Source organism: Onychostoma macrolepis, chromosome 03 (genome assembly GCF_012432095.1).
Source record: "Onychostoma macrolepis isolate SWU-2019 chromosome 03, ASM1243209v1, whole genome shotgun sequence".
NCBI classification, from domain to species: Eukaryota; Metazoa; Chordata; class Actinopteri; order Cypriniformes; family Cyprinidae; genus Onychostoma; species Onychostoma macrolepis.
The window spans coordinates 43,714,695-43,740,271 of NC_081157.1; the positions used below are offsets into that span (position 1 = coordinate 43,714,695).

Consider the following 25,577-nt stretch of genomic DNA (forward strand, 5'->3'; position numbering starts at 1 on the left):
AATGTAGACCAATCAGATTCATTTCATAATGAATATTCTGCATAAATACGAATATGTTTAATCGTAATAAAAAAGAGGGTGTGTCTTGGACTGCCATTGGATGCCGTAGGCCAATGAAAATCGCGAATCCGAGGCTCCGCCTACACGACTGAACCAAAGGGCCGCTGCTGAGGACTAGTCGAAGCGTGACTGGTCGCAGATATTAAAGAAGGGTGTTGACTTTTGAAAGCGGGGGTGAACCTCAACACCCAATCACATTTCACTCCCTCTTTTCGGCTTATGCACTATGTAGACAGCCGATGCGAGCCAAATCTGACTTGTTACCACTAGCCCCAATAAACATACAGGCTAATAACCAGTTATCCAAAAGTTTTGGTTAAGTTTAGAGGTTAAATTTAGTTGTTTATTTTTGAGACGATCATTTTAGAGCTGAACAAAATAACAAGTAACATAACGCATAGCCTATAACCCACCATATCACAGTCTACAATAAGGCTATCAGAAAGTAAGCACAATTTGCACAGGACGCTATAGCCTACAATTAACACGTTTTAAACAGTAGGCCGCAGCCTAAACATATGAAAATGTGCGCAAGATCCGCAGTAAATTCCGTTCTTATATCAAATTATTATATTTAATTAAAATTACATTCTTGTCAGTATTAGGTGATCACATCGAATAATAATAATAATAGCCTAATAATAATCACTGACAAAGCAAAACTCTTTTCACCAAAAACATGAAAAATAACCAGAACGGTTTGTACTAAAATAAATGTAGGTTATGCCAGAGATCATAATAAAAGTGGATTTATTGTAGTCTGGAAGCAGCTTTAAAGCTTATGTTACGGCGATTTCGTATTTTTCATATCGTGATCATTAAAAAATCATTAATGCGCATCCAGTGTTAGAAAAAAACTAACAACAACAACAAAAAAAAACATTTAACATGACAAATAATTGAGACTCAAAATTGATCTAATTGGCTAAATCTGTTTATTAGCATAACATTTTAACTCTCTCAAATGTTAATAGGCCCATCGCGGTCAAAGGCTACACTAAAAAAATAAAGCACTGAAAATGACTCTGGTTTTTTTTTTTTTTTTTTTTTTTAGATTTCGGTTTATTTTTTAAATATGTAAATACCTATTTAAATTTAGCTAAAAACTTACGTCAGCAATTAACGTTTTTGAATTTAAAATTTTATTTCAAATGACCACATAGGCTACAGCGATTTAAATAGAAAGAAATAGTGACAAAGAGAAAGCACTTGGCGCGTAATGCAGGTGACCTGGACGCGTTGGAGCACTGACTGACCAGAACCAGCACTCGTGACTTTTTACTGTCTTTATTTCCTCCCTGCGATAAAATAATTTTCTTCATTTGATCTCCTACTTCTGTGTTTTGTTTGGACCTCTGTTTGGACTCCTCGTGGGTGTATGTACCTCCACAATAGCCTTTCTAACCTCTTTATTTAATCTCTTTATTTATATGTTAGAGAGAGAGAGATTAATTTTGTATTTTGTTAAATAAATAAATAAAAAGAAATGTTAAAAAATGAAGGAAACGACAATGAAGGAAGGGGAAACCGACCCACCAAAAAAATAGCTAGCCTACTCCTATTAGAACACCATCAATATTGTTGTTGTTGTTGTATCCTTTAAGTAATTTAAATTTAATTAATTTGTGCCTTATAATCATAATTTATGAGTTATTTCTGCCATATCATGAAGTTCCCACAAACGCTGTAAAAACTCACATGCAGGTAGGCCTATCGTTTTAACAGTTTACAGGATTTCCCTTCAAATCATCCACAAGAAATGATGAAGTTGAGTTTAAAAATACCTAGTTGTGCAGACTACATATTGCAGTGTTAAAAATACTCATGGAAATCACTGATGTAGTGACTGCAGTGGTGAAAGTAATTCGTTTGAACTGAATTATTGGTAAATAAAATCAAGCAACCTGTGAAATCGAATAGAATTGACATTAATTATTAAAAAGTTAAATGGATGGGAACAAATGTTTGAAACTGGGGAAAAACTGTACAGTATAGCTAATGCTGTCAACGAATGTGTTTTCTCAGAAGCACAAGTAGCCTATTTTACAGATGTTGACTTTCATGCCTTTCATCCCTCAAGTTGCCAGGAGTGGTTGGTCATTATCGCCATCCAGTGGACAAATGGAAATCTACACTGTCAACTTGAACTCTCAGCATCTAAAAGGCGTTTGTGCTCAACGTAAATTAAATATATCGAGCACAAAAGAAGATATAAACAGCTGGTAGCCATAGGGGTGAGTATGACAGAATTTTCATTTTTGTGTGAGCTATCCCTTTAAACCTAAGGCATAAGATGGCTTCTGGTCTAATTTGGTCGACCCAGTCTGTTGGCTGGGTTTAGAGGTTAAACAAGGCCAGGCTGGGAAATTAGACCAGTTTGGCCAGGATCAGAGACCATCTAAAACCAGCTAGGACCAGCAAACCGGCATCTCTTTGCAGCATCCTTTTCCCCAAACATATCATGGATGTATTTTTAACCCTTGTAGGAATCCATCATGTTTCCTGCATGTAATTATACAGAGGGGTCATAAAGCGAACACACACACACACACACACACATGTCACTGCATCTTCACATCCTCAGGAAATGTGCTTTTAAGAGAGTAGCGGGTGTTAATAGATTTCAGATCGCTTGCAGCTGCTCTCACAAAGTGCTTCAAAGTGAAGAAGCGCCGGATGAAAGAACTTCATCTGTCACAGACCTCTTCATGAGATAGAGACACGCAACGCTGTGGACTCGTCCCGAAATACAGCCCTCCGCGAGGTCACAACTGCACACTAATTTCCTCAAGGACAACCTTGAGAAGATTTGTCTACATATTTCTCATTTTTTGCCATGAGAAAACTGACCTTGTTTCCCCTGTGCTGAGTAGTTTATTGACATGATGAAAGACAAACTTATGCATAAATGACATAAAGCTATAGGCATTCATACAGTCAAACAAATGCTTTCATGTAAGCTCTAGCACATACTCATAATTCAAGCATAGAGTTGGCATGTTGAAGGGCTTACAGATCCATTAATACAATAGGAGAAGGAGGAATCAGACTGACAGCTGTCAGTCAAATGTGACAGCCATACCAAAGACATTTCTTGTTTTTATTTATTTATTTATTTATTTATCAATCATGTATAAGGGTATATTTGTCTCGCCATGTACATTCCCAGTGTCACATGATGTCAAATCTAAATAAACAATTAATTAAAATCATTTTATTAAAATAATTAAATCTTTAATTTTCATTAGGTTCTAAACTAATAAAATAAAATATATTTAAACTCATATTTATGTGTAAACTATAAGACAAGTATATAACATTATGACTATATTATGTTTTACAAATAATAATAGATATTCATTACAGGGTATTTCACCCTCAAACATTTTCAGGGGCCGATATCACCAATCACCAAAACTGGCATATTATATTAGTGTGAAAGGTATTAATATATATATACAGTATATATATATATATATATATATGTATATATATGATAGTGTGTGTGTGTGTGTGTGTACCTGTTTTTCTATTCAGGTGGGGACTTAAACCTGAATACACACAGAGTCATGGGGACTCGTGTCACGGTGGGGACCTAAATTAAGGTCTCCACGAGTAAACAAGTTAATAAATCACACAGAATGAAGTTTTTTGAAAATCTAAAAATGCAGAATGTTTCCTGTAAGGGGTAGGTTTAGGTGTAGGGTTGGTGTAGGGCAATAGAAAATACAGTCTGTACAGTAGAAAAAGCATTACGCCAATGGAGAGTCCCCACAAGGATAGCAAACCAGACATGCGTGTGTGTGTGTGTGTGTGACCCTGGACCACAAAACCAGTCATAAATAAGCTTTCCATTGATGTATGGTTTGTTAGGATAGGACGATATTTGGCCGAGATACAACTATTTGAACATCTGGAATCTGAGGGTGCAAAAAAATCAAAATACTGAGAAAATCGCTTTTAAGTTGTCCAAATGAAGTTCTTAGCAATCCATATTACTTGAGATTACATAAGATTTTATATATATCCAGTAGGATATTTACAAAATGTCTTCATGGAACACGATCTTTACTTAATATCCTAATGATTTTTGGCATAAAAGAAAAATCGATAAATTTAACCCATAAAATGTATTTTGGCTTTTGCTATAAATATACCCATGCTATATATATATATACAGTATGTATATGTGTGTGTGTGTGTGTGTGTGTGTGTGTGTGTGTATATATGTGTGTATATATAATATAATATATACATATATATATACATATATTGACCCAGTAAACAAAATTCTGTTCCACTGTATATGTGTATACAGCTGGTGAGTCTTCAAAATAAAAGCACCTTATTAAGTAATAAATTACAATCACACTTCATGGTGTATAAAGATGAGCTTTAAGACAGATACAAGCATATAATATTGTTCAAAACATCAAGCTGGCTCTATAAATCAATTTATTATGAGGGGGTTCAGTTCTGAAACACTGATTGGTCATATGGTCACCCATAATTGGGCATAAGTGGCATCTGGGAAGTACAGGCAATGTGGATTTTGTTTTATCACAGGAGCCAGTTGGCATATGGTGAGACCTTTGAACTGTTCCTCATATTTCACTTATTGGCACAAGTGTCACGCTTGACATGGGGAAATCGTACTGCTAGTCTGTTCGGAATCAGTTACGGATAACAGGAAGAGCGAGAGTTCATCTGAGTGTGGTAGTTTGAACCTTTTTTAGACATGGTGAACTGTAGTGATTGGAAGTACAGGACACAAAATGAAAGTTTTGTCTGTGTTGGGTGTTTGTATTTTTAGATCGTGTAGCCTATGTGATGATTGTGACTGCATTTCTGCCAGATATGACCAGCCTCACTTTACAGTACAGCAATCTGAAAATATTCCTTTGCGTTCAGCTGCAGAAGTTAAAATCCATAATCACCCGAAGAGCAGCACAAATCATTCAAGTCTAACCTCGCTCACATTTTCAGCCAAATCATGCAGCACAGCAAGGGGTTGCTGCATATATAGGAGATGGAGTGAAGAAACTGAGCGTGATTGGTCGGCAGCTGTTTAGCATACTCTCCCTGATTGGCTAAGGAGCTGACATTGATGGATTGGATCTTTACTGATTGGTTCCTCTAAAAAATGACGTTCTCAAATGCAGGGCAGGGCTAAACTTATGGGGTGTGGCTAATTTAATGTGTGCTGTCAATCACCACAGGCCCTCCACACAAAAAGAAAGTGTTAACAGTTTTTACTAACATATTTGTTTAAAACACATGTAGCCTACTACTATATTTATAATTTAAACCACAGGTTATCAATTCAACACGTTTGTAGAAAAGACAACTATTTCATGCATACCAAACGTACACGCAATTTCACTTTTAATCTACTGAACAATTTAACAATTTCTCTATTTACCACAGTGGTACTAAAGATAAATATGGAAACAAGAAATCAGTCAAACTACACCTGAAAATGAAGGTAAAATAACAGATGAAAACCTATTTTTCAAGCTATAGCTAACCATTAATAAATCAAGTGTTCGTGAGATTCATGTTCCTGGCATGAATATTAACTTATTACTCAAACTGCTGAAAGAAAAAAAGTATGAAATTAACTATGTTAATCGTCCGTTTCTTGGAAGAACTGAACAGTATGGTGTATTTTGGAGGCCTGTGTTATTTAACTATCAGGGTCCTTTCCTTAAGTATCGTACCAAATTACACCGCGCTGTCACATGGACTTAAAATCATGTTAAAATATGTGTTGGGCTGGATCTCGAGATCTCATGAAATGAATCCATCCATGAAGCCAGGCGCTTCCAAGCAGACCCAACGCCGTATGGAAGGCCTGAGCTCATGGAGAGACGGCCCGCCATTTTGTCTCCTGTTTCTTGTCAGGTCGCCTGCCAAGTGCCAGCTCCACCCAATCAGGGCGCCCAGAGGAACACATGGTCCGCGGGGCTCCTCAATACCCTCGCGTGCCGCACGCCCCATTTCAAATAAACACCCGGGTCCACTTGGCGCGGCGAGACCCGCCATCTGCCCAAACAGAGCAGGCGGAAAATAAATGCCGCGCTCCTAAACAAATAAACCTTCGCGCCATTCAGAACGCGCGGGACTGAAGCGCGGGATAAAATACGATTTATCCTCGCGAAGGGTAAACACGGCGACAGGGCTCTGAATATATGAGGAGACCCGTGCAATGCAGAGGTTTCACAGAGTAGCTATATAGTCAACAGGAAAGTAATCAAGGGAAAGTGTAGGCGAAGTCGTTTTCAGGCAGAGAGCCACAGTGGGCTCCACTTATAGGCTATATGTCAAACGTCTAAGTCCAATTTGCTAGAAGATGACAACCATAGTAGATATCCACCTAGAGAAAAATATTATTTTAAACGTTTTACCAAAAAATGATAACCTGTCAGTGTTGAATAATTGAATGTCATAATGTAAATAACTATTTATTTTATTTGACATAACTTGTTGGCGTAACCTATTAGCTGAATAATAAACCAGTTAATTTAGATCTTATCACATGAAGCATAATTTTCCTTTTTCTTTACAGGTTCCACTGGGAATTGTGGGTCATTGTTGATTTCTCAACATACCATGTTAGCTGTTGGAGTTTGTCTATATTTGTAACCTTTTGTTGCAAATTTTACTAAAAAAGGCCAAAAATAGACTATACAAAAATATCACCACCATCATCATAAAGCTGGCTAGTCTCTTGATCTTTCCAACCACAAATGTGACAAACTTCAGAAGCGGAATGAAGGATCTTCTGACAAGCCTGTGAAGGTAGCATAAGCCTACTATTGTTTTATGCCACTATGACAATAACAGATGTTACAGTTTCCAATTATTTTGTTAATATTTTTAATATTTTTTTTTAAATAGAATTGTTTTCATAGGCCTAATGGGAATTATTTCTTGAGCACCAAATCAGCATATTAAAATGATTTCTGAAAGATCACGTGACACTGCATTAGAATTTATGAAATGAGTATTTTTGTTGTTATGAAAATGGCTTTGAAAATGTTGAGGAAAAAGTATAAATATTAATCCTGTAAAATACTTTTTATGAGCAAGATTTAAAAAAAAAAAAAAGATTAATGTTAAGTAAATATTTCCTTATTATCATTGTCACATCATGTAATCTTTGTTATAACATGTTCATTGTTTTTGCTTAAATTAATACATGATAACTGCATGATTTGTATTATCTTATAGCTGTCATTTCTGCCATTACTAAAATGCATGTAGAAACAAAGCTTCTTTGAAAATATATGTACTGGAAAAACTGCTTAAAAAAAGAACAAATATTTCACTCATAAAACCTGTGCTACATTATTATTGTCTGTTTTTACCATGGACTATAGGTTTTTACAGTGAGTCTGCACATCAACCTTACATCCAGCAGAGGGTGATACTGCATCAAGATGGACCAGACAACCTCCAAAAGAGGTTCTGAGGCCTTTTTCCAAATTTCTGATTTAAACCACCTCATAAGTACGCTGTGTGCTCCTGGCCTTGTGTTTTAGGTTATCTGTGAAACTACAAGAATCTGAGAAATATGAGGGTACAGAGCGGCGTTACTTCTTCAGTCACTTTCTTCATTGGTATGTTTGTTTGTAAGCATGGTGAAACATCATGTGATGGACTGGATTACTGAGAGTTTAGAGATGCATCACATGCTCATATTTTATGGGAAAGGATTTTATGGTAACTTTTTTTTCAAAAAATAATATGCTCCATGAATTAAAGAGGCTGATTTGTTAAGCTACATATTTTATTTAAGAAAAAAAAAAGCATGAAGTCTTTCTCTCTCAATTTCTCTCTCTCTCTCTCTCTCTCTCAAACCCCAGGGCGGAGAATGAGATGATTGGCTGTCTTTGCGTTCCGTCATGCAAGAGGCAGGGCTGTCACAGAAATCTGTCCTTTTAGGGACATAATTGAGGCGGGCGGGACGGCATGTGTGGGCGTGATAGGGCGATTGTGTCAGGGAAAGCAAGATTGACAGGAGTGACAGCTCCATTTATTGGCTGCTAGAGTCTAGTCAGCAAAAGGGCATTCAGGGCCACCGGCTGGCTCTGCTGGCGGCCTGTGCAGTCGGCGCCTGGTGAGTAAGCATTTAGACAGCAGCCCTCACCGCTGCAATGCATGGGAGAAATATCTCTGTCAACACTGACTGTGATCTTTGACGGTGCCTCTAAAGAGGAAGGTCATACATATGAATGCAATCTCTGTCACACTCTTTTTCACACACACTCTCGCACATAAACACACACACAAAACCAAGCCTGACATAAATTGCACATAATGCCATGTTGTCAAAGTCCCTTGGCACAACGATTCAGCAGTAAATACCCTTGACTAAAGGTTCAGAGTTCTGACCCTGGAAACATGAAATTTTCTCAGCACAGTTTGTTTTGAATGTTATCTTTGTGGAACGATTATAGCTTTAACACTTTGGCTGTAATGCAGTTTTATGTTTGCTGTTTTATATTCTTGATGAATGTAAAGTTTGAGATGATCCTTCCAAAGTAGTGTGGGGGCAGTAGGCTATAAGGTTTCTACGTCCCACAATGCAGTCACTTGATGTAATTCAAATCTGGGTTGTGTGCCATTCAGAATTTAATTGAGAATGCCTTTTAAATTCCAATTTAATTTTGGAATTCGAATTGATGGACCCAGCAGGATGCAGAACAGCAATTTGAGCAATTTTAAATTTAAACTGTAAAAGAAATGTAAAAGTTTGTCAAAACAAAGGAAACAGCATGAAGTCAAATTTTGTTTTAAAGTTGTGACTGTTTTACAGCATTACATCATTATAGGCTGACATAGAGATCAATTTGATTTATTTAATTAATATAAAAAAGTGTTCATCTGTATATACAGTATCATTCAAAATTTTTATTTATGTTTTTGAAAGAAGTCTTTAATGCTCACCAATGCTGCATTTATTTGATCTGAAATACAGTAAAAACAGTAATATTGTGAAATAATAAAACAACCATTTTCTATTTAAATTCATTTGAAAATGTAATTTATTCATGTGATGGCAAAGCTGAATTTTCATGAGCCATTAGTCCAGTTTTTAGTGTCAAATGAATTTTCAGAAATCATTCTAACTCACTGATGTGCTGAAACATTTCTTCATGATTCATATCATAAAGTCACCTTGCAAAAGACGATTTTACCCATTATACCCCTGAAACATTTTTCAGGAAATGTATTGACATTACTGACAGTGTAATATTTATTTAATCTTTTTTTGGTTTCTCTTTGTCTATTTCCAGTAATGCATGAAGCCCTGGAGTCATAGTAAACAGCATCTGTAGTACTTCAGGAATTTTATCCAACATGGAGGATGAAGAGATTCCTCCTGGGGAGTTCTGGGAACTCTGTGTATGTGATTTCTGATAAAATAATCCTGCAGTTGTAACTTTGGTCAAAAGTCCCCTGTACTTGTTGCACTTGGCTAATGAGTGTCTTTGACAATATTTAACTCACAATTTTGGCTTCTTTGCACACACACAAACATTCACACACAGGCACAGATATACACACATCAAACAAAAATCATTATTTTATATATGTTTGAATAACCTTTCCATCAAACAAAGGTGAAAGAAAACAAACACTCCAAAGGAAATGTCCTCCTAAAGGAAACACGCTCACTTGGTGTTACAGCATGTTTTGGTACTAAAATATTTGTGTTTCGGTTTTTTAGAAACATCGACGTCCAGAGGGTTGCGACCTCAAAATGTGAAAACTGGTGATGTTACAAATCCCTCAAAACTGAAGAGGAAATATGCTTTTTGGACGACATGAGTATTTCAAACCAACCTGCCGTAGGTATTAGTCAGTATTATATAGGAAAGGTTTCACACCATCATTCCAGACCTAAGATGCAGTGTCCTTCAGACTAATAAAAGCAGGCGATTCATGTACTTAGAAAGGGCCACAGAAAGTACCACCTAATATCCTAAAGCTGTCATGCTCAGAGAATCACTTAATAAGGCACATAATCGTAAGAGGCGGCCAAGACCTCAGATGACACTAAATCAATTGGCAGACGGTAACTCCTCAGGCGGGCCGCGGTACCTAAGCTCTGAGTTATGACTTTTGGGGTGCCCCAGGGCTCAATACCCGGCCCACTCACACTTCTCTCCGTCCCAACTTTACCCTCTGGACTTAATTCATTTTTCCCTTGCTGGATCTGACAGGTTGCGTGTTACTTGGCGCCTCTCAAGTCGCTGGGCCAGCGGTATGATTAAGGGAGACGGAGGAGGATTAATGGAAAAGTACAGGAACGGCGAGGAACGGTGTTGACCTAGAGGGAAGAACCTTGCGCTAATTCTTAACATGCCGTTTGTTTCTGGCAGGGAAAGATAAAAGGTTATATGTCTCAAGAAACCGTAAGTACTTCAGAAGTGTTTATTTGGTTTGTCCAGGCGTATATTGAAACAGTTGTTTGCGAAGGAAATTGAAATTATAGTACTGCGTAACCAAGCTATTTGCTGTGGAGGTCTTGCTTAATCATTTCCATAGCTCATGTTGTCTTTGGTGTCAATTCCCATCTGCAGATGATACCACTAAAGGATGAATGGCAATCAGATGTTAGTTGTTTTTGAACCGAGTTGGAGAGCGCTTTCGTACAGTAATCATGAGAAAATGCTGCATAGAGAATTGCGTTCGCCACAAAGAATGCTTAATCCTTGTCACTTCTCCATCTTTACCAACATGCATCTCGCTGGCAAGCCATTGTTCGGTTTGTGCTCATCCCGACAAGAAGACGTTAAACGCCAGTGGAGCTTTTCCAGGTTAGCTTCCCACATTCTCCTCACTAATCAAGAGCTGCCTCGCAATAACGATAAATCTCTCATTTTGACGTGCGGCATAAATAAAGCAAACAGGCCTTGGTTTGATTACCCAGACTCCCCGTGAACAGACGGGCATTTGAGTGGCTCTGCTATTTATCAACCTGGATCTCCCTTCCTCTCAATCTCTCCAGCACTCAAAAAACGCCGTCACTGATTGCGTTTAATGTCTAACACATGGCCTGGCCAAGCATTCCCACTGCTGCCCGGGGAGGTGTTTGGACTGATTAAGAGAACTGTTTTTGTGGCCAAAGACTTGGGTTGTGAAACCAAAAGGTTTTGGCAACGCGGCAGAATTTCGGGTGTAGCTCTGGGGATTCGAATGCGGCTGCCTCTGTGGTTAGCGGACAGAGTTTCTACTCTTGGAATCTTGCAGAAGCATCCAAACGGGGAAGAAATGGCGTATAGCAGCAATTACTTAATATCCTGAGGAGTGCTCCTCACTTCAGAGCCTCACCTTTTTCTCTCTCTCTCTCTCTCTCTCTCTCTCTCACTCTTTCTTTTTCTCCTTCATCCATTCAGCACTTCTCCCTCTTTGCCGGCTGCCTGGGGTCACATTTAACCTGGAAGTGCTCTGATTGGGCCGAGGGTCACTTCACGGGCCCCCAAATTGCCTGCACCCATCCGTCACTGTCAGGCCATTATTAGTGCTATTATCATCAAAGTCACAGTCTGAATTATAGCGCACGCAAAAGCTGCACCGCTCGGACTTAACGGCGACCTGAGCCAGGATGACAGCGAAAAGGGTTGAGACCTTACCGATGACATCACTCTAATCCCTCAAAGGCAGAAATGGCTGACGCTGAACAGAACCGTGTTTTGGGAGAAAGTTTGCAGGTTGCACAGCTTCATGTTAACAGATGACCGTAGGCCAGATCTGGATCCGCCTGCTGATTTGTGAGCAGTAGAAAGTCAAAAAGGTCTTGTTTCTTGAAACAAAAGCAAGGAGTTAGATGTTGGTAGTTAATGAGAAGCAACATTTGACACGTGGGAAAGTTTACATATATTCATTAATTTAGCAGCAGGTGCTTTTAGACAAAGAAACATACAAAAGAGGAATGTTACAACATAAGTGATTCATTCTAAGACTGAATAACGGAGAATATAAAGTTCACCCTAAAAATGATGAAATTCTGTTATCATTTACTTACCCTCATTTCATTGCAAATGACTTTTTTTTTTCTTCTGTAGGAAGGTTGGTAACCAAACAGTTTCGGTTCACATTAACTTACATTGTTGTTTTTTTTCTTGGTTTATACAATGGAAGACATTGGGAGCCGAAATTATTTGGTTACCCAGATTCTTCAAAATATAAAAGAGGATATTTTGAAGAATGTTGGTAACCAAATGGTTTTGATTCCCATTGACTTCCAATTTTTTTGACCGTACTATGGAAGTCAATGGGAACCGAAATTATTTGGTTGCCAGAATTCTTCAAAATATCTATTTTCCACAACAGAAAGAAGTCAAACAGGTTTGGAACCATATGGGTGGGTGAATTTTTATTTTTTGATGAATTATACCCAATTAAGTGTTCACGAAGAGTTTTGTGTATGTGTGTGTTTGTTTTTAGGTCATTTGACCATCAAGGTATACGTGAAAGTAAATGACTTTGTACTACATCTGAATGAAATAATTAAATTAAACATAAAGAAACTATGTTCGCCTTGTTTATGAATGGACATTGGATGTGAATGTTGGATTTGAACACTTGTGTCTCAAAGGTGAAGTGTATAATTTCTACACCACAAAGAACCGCAAAACTCATGATATTTTTGTGTCTTTGCACAAATTTGGCTCATTTGTGTCTGTGCACTAAACCATAATAGAAGATAATATTTAAACATCCAAATGTACAAAAATTCCACATTTCATCTTCAAAAAAAAAAAAGAAATATCTAATTCAAAAATCTGGTTTTCCCCTTCAAAGGCTTGCCAAAAACCCCTGTCCGGCACTCCTTCACATTCAGTGCTGTCCTGGACACCGAATGGCCTGCATTGTTCTGTACTCATGTGTCAGTCTATGTTGTCTCTTCTCGACAGATCTGAAGGCAGCGCTGTTGTCCTTTTAAATTAAGCTTCTCCATATGCATGAGCGGAGGGGACATTGGCAACGGAGGAAAGAAGTGACGTGGTGGGGAGTCTAATCAAGTGACCGACTGCTGAGCGAGCTCAAAACACGAGCTGTCCATCAACGATAGGTGAGTGTGAGAAACAATGCATTCTCGCATGCAAGTCTACAGAGAAATGTCAAGAGGTACATTTAATACAGATATTATAGAATGTACATGTGTACCCATTTGTATAATCCTTTTTTGCCTGGGTGGCTGGCCCACCTTTCTGTCCATTATATCATTTTAGGGTGCTCCCAAGGGTTGATGGGAGTTAGGTCGGAGTTCAACTCTGACGCCCCCATATGGTCAATTAAATCCTACTCAGTGCCCAAGAAGGGCCTCTTTCTTTATTGCACTATTTACTCTTCTATTTTCATTATGCGCAGAGAAGGAAAGATGGAGAAGGCGAGATCAAGAGAGAAGAAAGTTGTCTGTTCTTGATGCATGACCTGAAAGGACACAATTTCACTATGGTTTGGAATCATGAGGAATTTAATGATTTTTAGTTCTGATCCTGATTCCACTTAACGATTCCAGTTTATTCATAATTCTTTTAGTTATTGAGAATATATCCTATCTCTACAATAATTGGTCTCATTTAAATTATATTATTATTTATAAACTACATATTATTATTATTATTATTATTATTATTATTATTACTATAAAATATTAATATGATCAAAGAAGGCTGTGGAAATTAATCTGCATTGTTAATCCTTTGGATCTTTTATTTTAAAAATTCACAAAAATCTAACCTTTCATTGGATAATAAGAATTTATTATCATTATGAAATAAATGTTTTTCTCTAATACACATTGGCACCCTTTTATTCAATACTTTTCGAAATCTCCATTTGCCAGTTTAACAGCTCTAAAGTTTCTCCTATAATGCCTGATGAGGTTAGAGAACACCTGACAAGAGATCAGAGACCATTCCTTCATCCAGAATCACTCCAGACCCTTTAGATTCCCAGCTCCATGTTGGTGCTTCTTCTCTTCAGTTCACCACTCATTTTCTACAGGGTTCAGGTCAGAGGACCGGAATGGCCAGCAGAAGCTTGGTTTTGTGCTCAGTGACCCATTTTTGTGTTGTTTTTGAGGTTTGTGTTTGGATTATTGTACGGTTGGAAGATCCAAACATGGCCCATTATAAGATTTCTAACAGAGTCAGTCACTTATTGATTTTTTTATCTGTTGGTATTTGATAGAATCCATGATGCCATGTGTCTAAACAAGATGTCCAGGGCCTCCAGCAGAAATATAGGCCCACAACATCAAAAATACAGCAGTATATTTCATTGTACACATGGGGTACTTTTTATCCCTGTGTTCACCAAACCCATCTTGAGTGTTTGCTGCTAAAAACCTCATGTTTTAGTTTCATTTGACCATAGAAGCCCATTTGAGGTTCCAGTCGTGTCTGATAACTGAATATGAGTTTGTTTTTGGATGAGTGAGGAAAATTTTTCTTGAAACCCTGCCAAACAACATGTGATGTAGGTGCTGTTTGACAATTTTTTTTTTAAGGTTTTCTGACCCCGAGACTCAACTATTTTCTGCAATTCTCCAGCTGTGGTCCTTGGAGAGTCTTTAGCCACTCAAACTCTCCTTCTCACCGTGCGTTAGGACGATATAGACACACGTCCTCTTCCAGGCAGTTTCATAACATTTTATGTTGATTGGAAATTCTTAATTATTGTCCTGATGGTGGAAATGGGAATTTTCACTGCTCTAGCTCTTTTCTTAAAGCCACTTCACTAATTTGTGAAGCTCAATTATGTTTTGCTGCACATCAGAAATACATTCTTTGGTTTTTCTCATTGTGATGGATGATTAAGGGAATTTGGGCTTTGTTTTCCCTCCTATTTATATTTCTGTGAAACAGAAAGCCATGGCTGGATAATTTCATGTTCATAATCACCCTGGAGTGCTCAAAATTGTGAATATGAATGGGAATATACTTCAGAGATATTTTACTCATAAGAATTTCTAGGGGTGCCAATAATCGTGTCTAACGTGTATTTGAGAAAAACATTTATTTCATAATGATATTTCCCCCCATTTTAAATTCTTATTATCCAATGAAAGGTTAGATTTTTGTGAATTTTTGTTTAAATAAAAGATCAAAAGGATTAACAATGCAGATTAATTTTCACAGCCGCCTTTGATCATATTTACCAAGGGTGCTGATATTTTTGGCTATGACTGTGTGTATATATATATATATATATATATATATATATATATATATATATATACACACACACACACACACACATAATATTTATCAAATATTATATTTTATATAATATATTTTTTTATTAATCTATTAGAATTTTATATTTTATATATATATATATATATATATATATATATATTTATTACATGCTCTGTTCTCTGGTCAAAGAGGGAATTATAATACACAGTGTTCTTTATTAGTTTAGAGATGCAAGTATGGGCAAATTAACATGTGCTAATTCATTTGTATATTTATATATTTTATTTATATTTGTATTTTTTATTTTTTTGTCTATTTTTGATTGAATTAACTTTTAGACATTTGCAGCCATGCCATATGTTAATTGGTTAGGGTGCACATCTTTCCAATTAATATTACTAAACTGTTTAAATAGTGTTTGCACTTAATAACAATGCAGGAAACATTATCAAAATTTATTTATTTATTTTTATTTTTTTGTTGCTCACTGGCGTCATGAATGGCGTCATTTGGCTCCAGTATTTTTTTATTTGATTTTTTTTTTTTGACTGACCTCAGATCAGGTCCTTTAGCACGAATTCTCATGCATAGGCAAGTCTGACAGTCACAAGACAGACTTCAAAGCTGCTCTCAGACTGCTCTCCCTAAATGGGGAATGGCAGGCTGTGACCCAGAAAAGAAGCTTTATGCTATATGTGCAATTGATTTGTTAAAAGAGAGGTGAAAGGCCTTATGGGTAAAGTAAATAAAAGAATGCATATCAATATATCATCAATACTCCTCTTTATGCTGGTTCGAAGCCTCTCAAGAGGCTGCAATATGCAGGACAGAGATCAATAATCAGTCTGTCTGAGTGAGAAATGGTGGCTCTGCTGTCACATTTGTGGTCTGGACTGTAATAACATCTGCTGTGATGTAAGAGGTGCTTTAGTCACGGATCTTCATGTTTTGTCTCTACAGATCAGGAGCGTCACGGTGGATCCTGCAGGTTGACTGAGTCATTTTGTTCATGTAAGTTCTCAAACGGTCTGAACTTTAATATAGTGTAGCTTTCATGCTTGTCTAATCACTGTTATAAGAGAAGGTGCCAGTTCTCTTTCATCCAGCATGTAAGTGCATATTGCTTTTTTTCCCGTAACGAAGTAATTCTGTAGTTGGTGAGTCTTTGTGTGCTAGTTTGTTAGTCAGTCAAAAACTCATATATTCACTTCCTTGTGTTGAGATCCATTTTGACAGCACTAACTACAGATGTAAACAGGATCCAGAACACTTTGTGAACCTATAAATCATATTTTAAATGCATGTGACCAAATCACATTTATGATATTATCATCCACTTAAAAACAAGAGTTTTTAAATGAAATTAACCTTAACCTTAATACAGGTAAACTGAGAATAACTGAGAAACAGGAAAGACATGATCTATCTTGTCTGAGCACTTGTGAATGGATCAAACGAGGTGCCATTTAAACTGGCCCATATTCACAGTGCATATAAGACAGACAGTACTGGTGCACATGACACTATTTGATTGACCTTTTGTGATCCCCAGCCTGCTATAATGAGTTACAGGATCCACTTTGTTCCAGCACAGAGCTGCTTCCCTCCTCCCATCCCTGCAGAGGCCTCTCTTTTACAACCTCAGGTGCTTCTGGATACACTTAGTGCTCACTGTATGTCACCTGGGAATGCATGGGGTCAACCCTTTCCTGACCTCCCACTGTATCTGTGCTCACACAGCCAAAAAGAGAGAACAAGGGAGTAAGAAAAAGAAAGTGCCCTAAAGTCTCTCTAATGTGGGAGAAATCATTTCACATCTTCAGGTTTTTGTAGTGTTGTTCTTGTTTTATTTTAGCCAACATATTTTTTAGGCAAATATATTTTACATGTGTTCATCTATATAGAGCTTAATTAAGATATATATATATATATATATATATATATACAAAAAGTCCTATCTCTATTGTATAATAACAATTCTAATAAATTTATAAAATGTAATTAATACATTTTCTTACAATAATTTGGTTACCATGGTTGAGCTTGACTAATGCAGTAATCTCTCCAATATGTGTACAAATTCAGAAAATAAAATATTTAGACTACTTCTGAAAGTGTATAGATATATTACTTTTTGGTATAATATTGTTTTTGATGATAATTTGTTTATAATTAAAAAGTGTTGTACTACAACTAATTAAATATATTTCATTAGATCATGACAGTTATGATTTTATTTAATAATGATGTCTATGACACTTATGATTATGTTGATTTTAACTATTAGAGTCATGTAGGTCAAAATCCATTTTTCCAGAGGCAAAAAAAAAAAGACATTTTATGTGTTTAAAGCTAGATACATTTCATGCTAGGTTAATTTTATGTTAGATAAAGTTGATCAAACATACACAACACAACAAAAATATGGGATTTATATCTCTAATATTTTAAAAGGGTCATGAAAGACTGAAGTGTGCTGTATTTTGTGGGATGTGCCAGTAAACCAATGCTGCTAAATAAAATAGTATCTAATGCAAAATAACAGATAGTAGCAACAGCGGTCATTACAAATAGCTAACTATTAACTACTCTATAATTAATCGCACTTTCACCTACAAAATCAGATGTGAGCTTTGCATTATTAAAATGACCGCTAGCAAACATATACCATGTCTTCGACAGATTATGAGCCGTTTATAATGCCTTTTTTTTTCTTCAAACTTAAGACATGTCAGCCACTGTTAAAACTTTTAGGGTGCCTTTTCCACACATTTTACTCGTTTTCAAGCGTTTCAAGACGCACTCGTGATGTTGAGATGCCAGAGAGTGTCTTTAACTTTAATCGAAATGCCACGAGCGTGAAAGTCATCAGGCTGTCACGGATCTGCGCGTGGCCATGACCGGCATGATAAAGAACCGGACGGCTTATCGGCGAGGAAAACGGCTAATGGGCGAAAGATGAGGAGAAAAACAATAGCAAAGCGCATCCTGTACAATGGATGCGAGGGATACGAAGAGACAGCCGAAGAAACCGGCGCGAGAGCGAACCACGTCCTCAGTGTATGTAAACATCAAGCTTTTGTTGCGTATGTATCATTGTTTTGCACTCCCTTGGTTTAATTATGTGATTGTCTTTCAGCAAGAGCCGGCGAAGAGGAGGAAATGGAGAGAACTAAATGGAGAGGACATCTCATCTTGCAATGCTGACTATATTAAGTTCAAAACAAAGGTCTGTTTCTTTTTATTGCTGAATCAATATTGTAATCAGTTTTGATTTTTAGCTGATAAGCACTGCTGAATAGATTAACACATGTGTTCCAGTGACAATTCTTTACATTCATAGCCTATAAGATTTTGATAGTAAAATGTAATAATGAAAATATATGGAAGATAAATCCATGTGATTTAAGGAGCTTTAAGTCATTTATTCCAGATTTGCTGGATTTGTAGCCTAATGAGGGTTAATAGGATCACATACTGTAAAGATGAAGACACTGGAGGCGTCATTTGGACTTCCTCAGATTATCATTCTGCCAAAAGCCTCTGGAGAATTTTTAGGACGCATTTCAAAAAGGAATATCAGTTCTCTGAGGAGCTTATGTGATGAAGCCCCAAGGGTTCCTGCAAGACTGCTATCAGTTCCTTCAGGAATCCCATCATGAGGGAACGGTTTTGAGGCACTTAAAATATATCATGAAATCCCTGATAATGTCATTTCCAATTGAGGCATCTTCAGAAGGTTATCCAGTGGTTCTGCCAATGTGAAGAACCTCACATCGATCATTTTTACATTGCTAGCCAATGTTATTTTGAAGTTGCAAACCAAACTAAAACCACTGGTTTCATATGTATTTTGCTTGCTCTCAAACAGGCTTTTGAGGTTGACAAGCCCCTTGGAGATGCGACAAGGGGTGCAGATTTTACTATGGAGGTAATATGGCGCAGTATTCCACTTTTGGGCTACTTTATTAATAATCTAAAATTTAATTTGCTGCATAAATTAAATTAAGCTTCTTACTTGTGCAATGCTTTTGAGGATTTAGAGCCAAACTCGTTCAGCTCCAAACACTTGTTTTCCATGCTTAAAATGATCTTGGGCAGTTTTGGTAAATTACTGATACAAGTTTGAACGCATGTGTCCACTCAGTTTATAATGTGACGTGGATAATCTTCTTCCAGGTGCTCGGAAGCCTCCAATCACGTTCAAGGGCGGAGCTTATCGCCATGGTGTTGAGTATGCAAAGGGAGATGGACGGCCTTCGAGAGCAAATCAGAAGCCTTACAGGTAAAGCAGTGGACTTCTGAACTGTGGCAAATTGTCCTTTCTGGGTTTAGTTTTTAATTTTACAGCAATGCATTTCCATTGGCAGGGAAAGACGTGCAACGAGCTCACTGAAAACCAGCTCGTTCACAGATCATTTCATGTTTCAAGATCATTTCAATTTGAGGAAAAGTTCAGCGAGTTCATGAGGAAACTTCATGTCAAAGAAAGATTTAGTGTTACTGTGGTGTGCCATGTTACACAGCAGGTTACCTCTTTTTGCGAGACAATTTCGGGCTAAATTCATACTTTTTTTGTATAGCTTGTGGGAAGTTGGCTCAGACACTTGAAGAGCTGATCGAGAAGAGTGATAGATGGCTGTGTGGCAGCCATGAAGCTGCAACTCCCAGCATTCCAGGGGAGCTCGAGAGAAGCGGGCCACCCAGTCACATTTCTCCTCCAAGGGTTCTTAGTGGAAGAACAGCTGAATGTGCAAGTTCAGAGCAACAGGGGTGTGGTCAGCATGAGGTCACACAAACAATGCCTCAACGGAATGGAACGCTTCCCGAACAAAAAGTAAGCGTTACAATTTAGGTGCCTCTACAGTCAGCTTTAGAATGTCTCATTTTGCTAAAATGTAATGTACATTTTGATAAAAGTTCTTCATAGAATTTCATGTTTAATTGCTTTGAAATAAAAAGTTGTGTTTTAGCCACAGTTGCTGTTTTTATTTATTAACTTTTTCGGAGTGTCTATTTACACCAAGTGCAGAATAGCCCGCCTTGTTGGCAGAGGCTATTTACACTAACTCCGCCCACCAGCGTGTGTTTGGGACAGTCAACACCGAAAAAAAAAACGCTAGTTTAGCATCAGTTTCAGTGGCGTAGATGGTAAGGCGTGTGCTTTTTAGTTCAAACCCGCCTTTTGCCTACATTTTTTTTTCCTTTTCAAATCTCATATCACATCGGAAAGGCATTTATTTTCAATAAAAATGAAGGAAATAATCAAAAAGTTGAAAATAAAGTATCGGTTAGGGTACATGTAGGGAGGGAGGGCTTTATTTATCCATTTAATAATTTGAATTAAAACTATAATTTACACTCGATACGTTATTATTGCGTACTGTTTTATAATGTAATACAATACTGAAGTGCAGATAATTGCCACGATTTGCAACAAGTAGTATAAATAGCAGAAAATCCTGCTATTTTAACATAGTGTAAATAGAATCTATAGCTATTTCCACTTAGTGTAAATACCATCTATCTCTATTTACACTTACTCTATTGCCGCTGCCTTATTTTTTTGCTGTTGTTTCATCATAAGGCTGCAGTTATTGTAATAATCGATTCTGCTGGTTATTGCTTTGTTTAATCAGAAGTAATGTTTAATGCTCTCAATCGAGCAATGCGAAAAGTGGTGTTTAATATTGTATAAAAATAATAGTGTAAAATATTTTTAAATAAATAAATTCAACAATTTAGATAAAAGTTCTATACAGAATCCTGTGTTAGGTTTCTTTCTTTTTTTAAGTTGAGTTAGTTTGATTGATCTGTTTGTTATTTCCTTGATTAACTGAAAATCATGTTCAATTCTTTCCTTCAAACAATATGCAAATTGAAGTTATGTATACGTTGTGTCCAAAATTATTTTAAAGTAAAGGTTACCTAAGTAAAGGTTAACTCAATTTATGCTGTGAAAACAATTAAATAAAATAATAAATATATATTGAAAATTTGCAGCATAACCGTTTAAACAACCAAAATTATTAAAATTACCAAACCAAACTAAGTATGAACAGTTAATTGGATAAATATGAATTATGCATGATTTAAAATTACTGTTTATTTCTGTAAAAATATTATTACCTGCATTTATGATTTCGAGTTCAGTTGTGGCTCATTTAAAACTACAGTTTGATGTTATAATAATATCTCTATTAAATATTTAAAACGTAACAATGACAGCAACATTAAGTTGCTTTCTATTAGAATGCATTGTTTTGCAAAGTAGAAATGCTTGCATTAAAAGAGCAGTAAAATAAATTAAATGTGTTTTTAGGTTCTAGTAGTGCATTTTGTACCATACGAATGACCTGACTAATCAGTGATAGCATTTATTGTCGATTATTTTCATTCGGTTTCATAATCGGTTTTAAAAATGAGTCATCCATTGGTTGTTGACCTATATTTTTATAGCTCATCCACAGCAACTTTTTTGTTTCCTCTCCAGGTTATCACTGCTGATCTCCTGGAGCGCTGCAACACAGGGACCACCGCTCAGAAACTCACCAATGACCTGCTGCGCAGCCTCTACGACAGAGACTGTCTGGCCTCTCACTCCATCTCAGGCATCGTCAACAGCAAGCGAGGGATACCTAAGCCAGCTCTTCCGGCACATGAGATCCAGGCCATTCTGAGTACGTATAAGGGACTGTTTGTAACAAGTACTGAATGGCGGGCGTCCTTTAGTTACTTCGAGAATGCGTTCAGTTCCATTTCATTAACTGCAATCAGGCCATTGTGAAGTTTGTGATTAATTGTGGTCTCAAGTTTGCAGTTTTGATTACCAGTGAAACATTCTCCACAGGGACAGTGCAGCGGTTCTTCCCCGGAAAGACTGATTCGGAAATAAAGGGCTACATACGACAGAAGCTTCAGAATGAAGCCAAGAGGCTTCGGAAAAGGCCACACCCAGCTGATGATCCATTGGTGGACTCATCTGAGAAGAAGAGAGCAACGTTTGAGCATTGAGTGTTGACTTTCATTGGGCATCCCCAGTGAACATATTTAGTTGCAGAATTAAAATCAAATTTAACAACACAAAATTCTGTTATTAACCTTAAAGGGATAGTTCAGAAAGAGTTCTGTCATCATTTACTTAATTTTCATTTATTGCGGTTTGAAACGACATGAGGGTGAGTAAATTATGACAGAATTTTCATTTTGAGTAAGGCTGCATGGTTCATCAAAATAAAACCAAAACGGATTATCACAACGCAAAGGCTGCAGGTTAATTTAATAAGCAGAGTTTCAGAGTGAAGCGCAGCACTGGGCTCATTTACACAGAAGCAACTCATGATCCAGTGTTTTCAGTATGCTCAGTTTGCATTAAATATCTGCTTGTGCTGTGCTTTGAGTCACCTATAACATACATTTGGGAACTCAACCATTGTCACAAATTTGTAATGAGATGCCCTTGTAAACAGGCTGTTGTCAGCAAGAGAATCTCTAAGGGCTCCCTGCAGTTTTCTGCCAAAATAAAAGCTTGATGGCTTAACATTTTAAAAAGAAGAAATTAAAACAGCAAAAAATATTAGTATTGTAATTCTAAAAAAAAAAAAAAAAGTTCTTAAATACAATTTTAAACCTATCATTTTATTTTGCATTGAAATATTACAATATTAAGAGTTATTATTATTTTAAGATTTTATTGAATAATACTGTTAGTTATTACTATTATTAGAATCAAAATTGTGGGCCAAATTGTGCCGCCTAACAAACGAGCACAGCTAACCTGGAGCTTTTTTTTGTTTTATTTTGTTTAAATGCAATTAATTTTCCCCCACAAATCGTGCAGCCCTGTTTTTGAGTTAACTATCCTTTTAAGGTTTTATCTAAGCTGTAGAGTTCATGAAAAACTATGTGTGTATGATTTTTATCATGTTGATTACACAAAACTGTGACGACTTATTGATTTGAAATTGCAAAACGAACCCCGGAGTCACAGTTAGAAGTAGATGGAAAACAGTAGCTTCGACGTACCTCCAGCATCACTGCCAGACGTTATCACACACTGTTTGTCGTGCACTAAAACTTTGAAACCAAGTAGACTAAAGCTGTGAACACTGTGGCAGATGGTTAAGCATCGCTCTCCTGTAAAATGACATGGATGTCACTTGGTAGGGGGGTTGCATCGTGATTGATGTAGTTCAGACTTGTGGTATTTTAGTTGATCACATGTTGAAAGTGTGCCCCGGCGTGTAATGTGAATATATTTTCTGTGTGTAATGTGAAATACACACGTGCCTCTTATATCGGACTCCTCACTGTGGCCTTATCAGTCAGAAAACGCAGCAGTACAGTTCTCATTTCGAAACCACTGTGATTATATCCATTAAAAAGACTTGTCTGTCTTGAACGTGTGGCGTTTTTTGTTTTGATTGCAGATTCTGTTCGTAGAAGCTTATTGAATCGGCTGCACGAAAACGCACACGTTTTTTACCTTTCCAGACAGAAGCACGCAGGCTCCTGAAGGCCAACGGCTGTGTGAGTAAATTAACCCCGCACTCACCAGCTGTATCACTGCACCCACCCCTTTCAGGGGAAAAAAACACAGCACCGAACACATGGCACAAAGGACGGCGTGGGAACTGCATATGGTACATAATCAATAGGCCTTATCGGGCACACACAACCCGAACCGCAGACACACCAGCATTGGGCTAGACCATTATCAGTGATACATGACCCTAATCCATTTATGTGTCAATGATACAACAGATTGGGGTTCGGGAAAACAGTGGCGTCGCACTGGGGACGATATCTTCTCCGATCCAGCCATCTTAAAAACTCTGCCTGTATTTCCACTCATCAGATCTGCTAACAGCAAATCAATGGGCTTCTTTTGTTTCTGCAGGTTCAGACATCCTCATTGTGTCGAAGTGTTATCGGCGGCATGTTGTGTGTGTGTGCATAAATCGCTTTGAATTTACCACCAGGATGGAGGCCTCTCCCAGAATGTTTTCTTTTATCTAATGTGAGGATGTAAACGTTGCAAGGAAGCGAATATTTCAAACGGCGCTAAGGCAGAGCCATTTGATCTCTGAAAGCTCCAGTTGATTTACGAATATGAGAAGTGCTTCAGCTGCATTCGCCAATATTTTCGCTGCGCAGTCAAAGAAAACTTCAAAGTTGAAAGTTGGAGCGTTAAACAGTCCGCCGGGCTCGCATCCTTCTCTGAAGGGGCCAACGCAAACACGCCTCGGCCCTCCGCGGGGCTCTCGCTGAACCTGGGTAAAAGCAGCAGGGAGGACAACCAAAATTAAACGTTTGCAGAACGCAGGAGAAACGCCTCCTCCTGTAGGCCCATGCGTTTCCCGCAGAGCTGTAATATGTCATCTGGGCAGCCACTTCGGTGGAGGACATATCCCACAATGCCCTGCAAGGCAGGGTGCCACGGTACCCGTTGCGGCTCACTAACACGCCTCCACGTGCCATCTTAACTTTTCATTTGTCTTCTTCTACCTGTCAAGGGGAGGAAAAAATGGTTCGGAGGGAAAGATCCTCCCCGACGGAATCATGATCTATCAGTTGTACTTCTGTGCCGTTAAATGACATTGCACTTTTATTCAACGTTCCACAAGCAGAAACAGTCTAATTCAATCATCTTAATCCCAGTCATAAAATATATTGTTCTTTCAGGGATTAGACTTTGCAATTAAGGGCTACATTCACACATGCTTTAATTGTAGATTTTTGCTTTGCTTTGTTTTGTTTGCATCTTTTGTATGTATAATACAAGCTCAAACCACATTTTTATTTATTTATTTATTTTTTGGGGTTGTTTCTATTTTGTTTTGTCTGGATCTTCTGTATGTAGAATGTAGAAGTGCAGACTGATGTTTTTTGTTTGTTTGCTTTTTGTATTGTTTTGTTTTGTTCAGATTTTGTGTCTATATATAATAGCTCAAATGACTTTTTTATTTTTATTTTTTTATTATTATTTGTTTTTTACAAATGTCAGAATTTTTTGCATATATAAACTTTTAGCACAATTTTTAGATTTCTTTTGCTTTTCTTTGTTTTGTTTGGATCTTTTGTATGTGTAATAAAAGTAATAACCACAGTTTTTTATTGTTGTTTTGTCTGTATCGTTGTATGTATAATATAAACTCAATCCACCTTTTTTTGGTTTGGTTTATTTTTTCTACTTTGATGTAGACCGTAAGTGCAGACTGACAATTTTTTGTTTGTTTGTACCTTTTATTCTTTTTGTTTTGTTAGGATTTTGTCTGTGTATAATAGCTCAAATTC

At 37.2% G+C, this 25,577-nt stretch overlaps 1 protein-coding gene across 3 annotated transcripts; it reads left to right on the plus strand.

The window, feature by feature from the left end:
• Positions 1-5,996: 5,996 nt before the first annotated feature.
• On the plus strand, positions 5,997-25,066 carry LOC131537924 (uncharacterized). Of its 3 annotated transcripts, none has more exons than XR_009270429.1 (16): positions 5,997-6,512; positions 6,629-6,861; positions 7,443-7,682; positions 7,929-8,182; positions 9,363-9,471; positions 9,797-9,917; positions 12,990-13,147; positions 16,242-16,292; positions 16,834-18,341; positions 18,421-18,510; positions 19,153-19,212; positions 19,461-19,566; positions 19,865-20,118; positions 21,775-21,961; positions 22,132-23,810; positions 24,045-25,066. XR_009270429.1 is itself a non-coding variant. In XM_058771635.1 (15 exons), exons 9-15 carry the CDS (start codon positions 18,240-18,242, stop codon positions 22,293-22,295), a joined length of 963 nt encoding a protein of 320 aa, XP_058627618.1. In that variant the 5' UTR covers positions 5,997-6,512; positions 6,629-6,861; positions 7,443-7,682; positions 7,929-8,182; positions 9,363-9,471; positions 9,797-9,917; positions 12,990-13,147; positions 16,242-16,292; positions 16,834-18,239; the 3' UTR covers positions 22,296-25,066. The 3 variants fall into 3 exon arrangements, 1 of the variants encoding a protein (XP_058627618.1); XR_009270430.1 differs by having other exon boundaries at positions 24,181-25,066; XM_058771635.1 differs by having other exon boundaries at positions 22,132-25,066.
• Positions 25,067-25,577: the final 511 nt, after the last annotated feature.